Here is a 2619-nt window from a genome sequence, read left to right as displayed (position 1 = left end):
ACCTGGCTAATGCAGCCCTGCAACATGGTGACTGACTGTTACATTAATCTGCTGTTTGTTTTCCTCAAGCTGAAATCTCAAAGGAAACCCCTTCACCCCAGGGGATCTGTAGAGCCCTTTGCTACAGAAGGGACCCTGGCACACTGGGAGTGGGGGCAGCCCTCACTAGAACAGGTTCTGGAGCAGCAGTGATCCCCAGGCCACCCTGACCACTTACCCCGATGTGCTCAGCACGAAGTTCTCCTGCTTGATGGCTCCTCCCGAGCCACTGGAGGGCAGGGTGAACCGCTGAGAGGCCTCCTGCCCAAGAGAGGATACAGTGAGTGCTGAAGCCCAGCCCACCACAACCCACAAAGAAAGACAAGAGCAGAAGAGCAGATGCGAGCAAGTGGCCAAACGTGGAGCAGTCACCTTTACAAGCCTCCCACAACCCACCTAACAGAGCACAGGGATTTTCCCTCATCCTCCGCAGGACAGGAAGGAGGCTCAGTGTATGCAGCTCATGGTGAAAGGCAGCAGAGGCCCCTCACTCCAGCTCTGCACCCCAGAGGGGCCGCAGGCTGTTGGTAGCAGCAGCGCTAGAGCCACCCAGCCCAGGGTGCTGTGGTGTTGACCCCGCTGCACAGCACAAGTGCTGCTGGTTTCTCACTCACCTGGGAAGCCTGGAGAAAAAAACAGCCCTCCTGACTGGTTATACTAGGTGATGACTGTCCTTCAGTCACACTTCACTCTTAAAACTTACACATTTTTCAAAACAGACACTGTATCTAGATATGCTGCAGGTTATTCTCACCTGCTGCTGAGTCACATCGAGTCAGCACTCCTGGCTCCTCTGGCTCCAGCCTCTCACCCCCATGTTTTTGCCCCTGCTCTTACATCACCCATTAACCCCCATCAAAACCTCAGAGTGTTAAGGGGCTGTTCCTGTTGAAAACAAACCTAGCAGGAGAGTGGTGAACTCCTGTGCATGTGCACACAATCCCCCAGGTCAGGCCTGGCTCATGTGAACACCTCACATTTCTGAAAGGTCCAGGTACCAGCAGAAAAGTGGCTATGTCCAGGGAAGGACGGTTGTGAATGAGGATACTGCATGCTATTAATTCCTGCACGAGGAGTAGTTTTTCAGCTGAAGGCTATCATGCTCCTTTCCACCATCACATGACAGAGTTACAGGCAGATCCAGATTTTCTGTTTTAGAAACTATTCACATCTCAGGCAAATGCCTGGCAGACAGGCCTGGCTGCCTCCACATGCCTTTTCAAAGCGGATCTCTGAGCAAAATGTGTCAAGAACACAGCAACCATCAGCTTTATGGTGAATCCTCGAGACCAGAAGGCGAGCTAACTCTTTGGACGGCTCTGAACATGTGTGATGGACCTTTCTGTGAACTCTGTACCAAGAATATTTTTGACCAGGGGAAATCTATCACCATTCCTCATATTAGAGGCAAAAAAAACCCAAAACAACAAAAACACCCAAACAAAACAGATGAAGTAAATTAACCTTACCTTCAAAATATCCTGCAGCTGTTTCAAGACAGTATGGACCTCTTCTTGTAAAAGCCATTTAAATTCTTCTTCCTACATTGTGGAAAGATAGCAGTGAAATCATTAAAAGTCAAACATTGGAAATAAATCTCAGACACATATGGAATTTATTTAAGTTCTAAGTATACTGCTTTGTCCATGGCATTTACATCACATGCTAGTAGAAGAAGGTTTCTTCCTGATTTCTTCTCTATTCCTCCACCCCAGCCAGATGAATTGCCTTCATTCTTCTTTTGACTTTGTTTATTCTTCCAATCAGTGAGGGTACAGGACCATTGACTCAGCATTTCATCCTTTTTTTGATTTCTAGGCATCATACTCGCATACTGGAGTCCTTGCTCTTTCATTCTAACACTTGTCCTTAAGGTTTGCAAAGGAACAGAAATCATGTAGGTAAAGCAGACACCTTTAGTGCCTCCACCACCCTGCTGTTGCTATGCAGATGTTTCTACCTCAAATCATCACTGGTGCATTTCAGCCCTCCAATGACAGCAAAAGATCTCCATCCCCCAGTATAAATTTCAGCTCATTCACCATGTCTGTGCACTACACATCTGCAGTTATATAATTCCAAATCACACCCATTTTAGAAAAACCTGCTTTTCACGTGTGGCTTTCCACCAGCTCATGTCCCCAGAAATATCTGCAATGTCAGATGGTCTATGTCCTTCCCGCCCTTACCAAGTCAACAAGGCTGCTTTGCCACTCCTGCCTGTCCCGGCTACACCTCCATCAAACAGTGTGTCGGACTGTGACTAAATCAAGGTCACGTAACACATTCCATCATTTACAGTAAGCAGGACTGCCTGCCCCAGGCTCGGCCGAGGCCAGGAAGGGGTGGCAATCGCACCCTCGTCTGGGGCTTCTGCCAAGGGCAGGGAAGCCGCGCAAGCAGCGCCGGCGGACGCCTAGGCCTGCTGGGCCGCGGGCTTGAGGGCAGAGCGGCAACGGAGCCCGGGCCGGCTTCCCAGGCCCCGCCGGCGACGCTCACAGAGCGCCTCAGCTCGGAGAACGGCCTCGCCGCAGCCAGCGGCGGGAAGCAGCTCTCTGGTCGGGCCGGCCGGCTGGAGCG

The 2619-nt window shown here is 50.5% G+C and overlaps 1 protein-coding gene across 1 annotated transcript in view; it reads right to left on the bottom strand.

Annotated features, from left to right (window-relative positions):
- The window catches only part of ROGDI (rogdi homolog (Drosophila)), a 14319-nt gene that overhangs the window by 8231 nt on the left and 3469 nt on the right, over positions 1-2619 (bottom strand). The window contains exons 2-3 of the mRNA XM_010005051.1: positions 1509-1580; positions 218-300 (exon numbers count right to left, since the gene is read on the bottom strand). Coding sequence (XP_010003353.1) covers positions 218-300; positions 1509-1580 — 155 coding nt within the window. The remainder of the gene's footprint in view (positions 1-217; positions 301-1508; positions 1581-2619) is intronic.

The sequence above is a fragment of the Chaetura pelagica genome, unplaced genomic scaffold (assembly GCF_000747805.2).
Source record: "Chaetura pelagica isolate M959 unplaced genomic scaffold, ChaPel_1.0 scaffold309, whole genome shotgun sequence".
NCBI lineage: Eukaryota > Metazoa > Chordata > Aves > Apodiformes > Apodidae > Chaetura > Chaetura pelagica.
The sequence above is the reverse complement of the archived record's forward strand: the minus strand, read 5'-3'. Positions and strand labels throughout refer to the sequence as shown.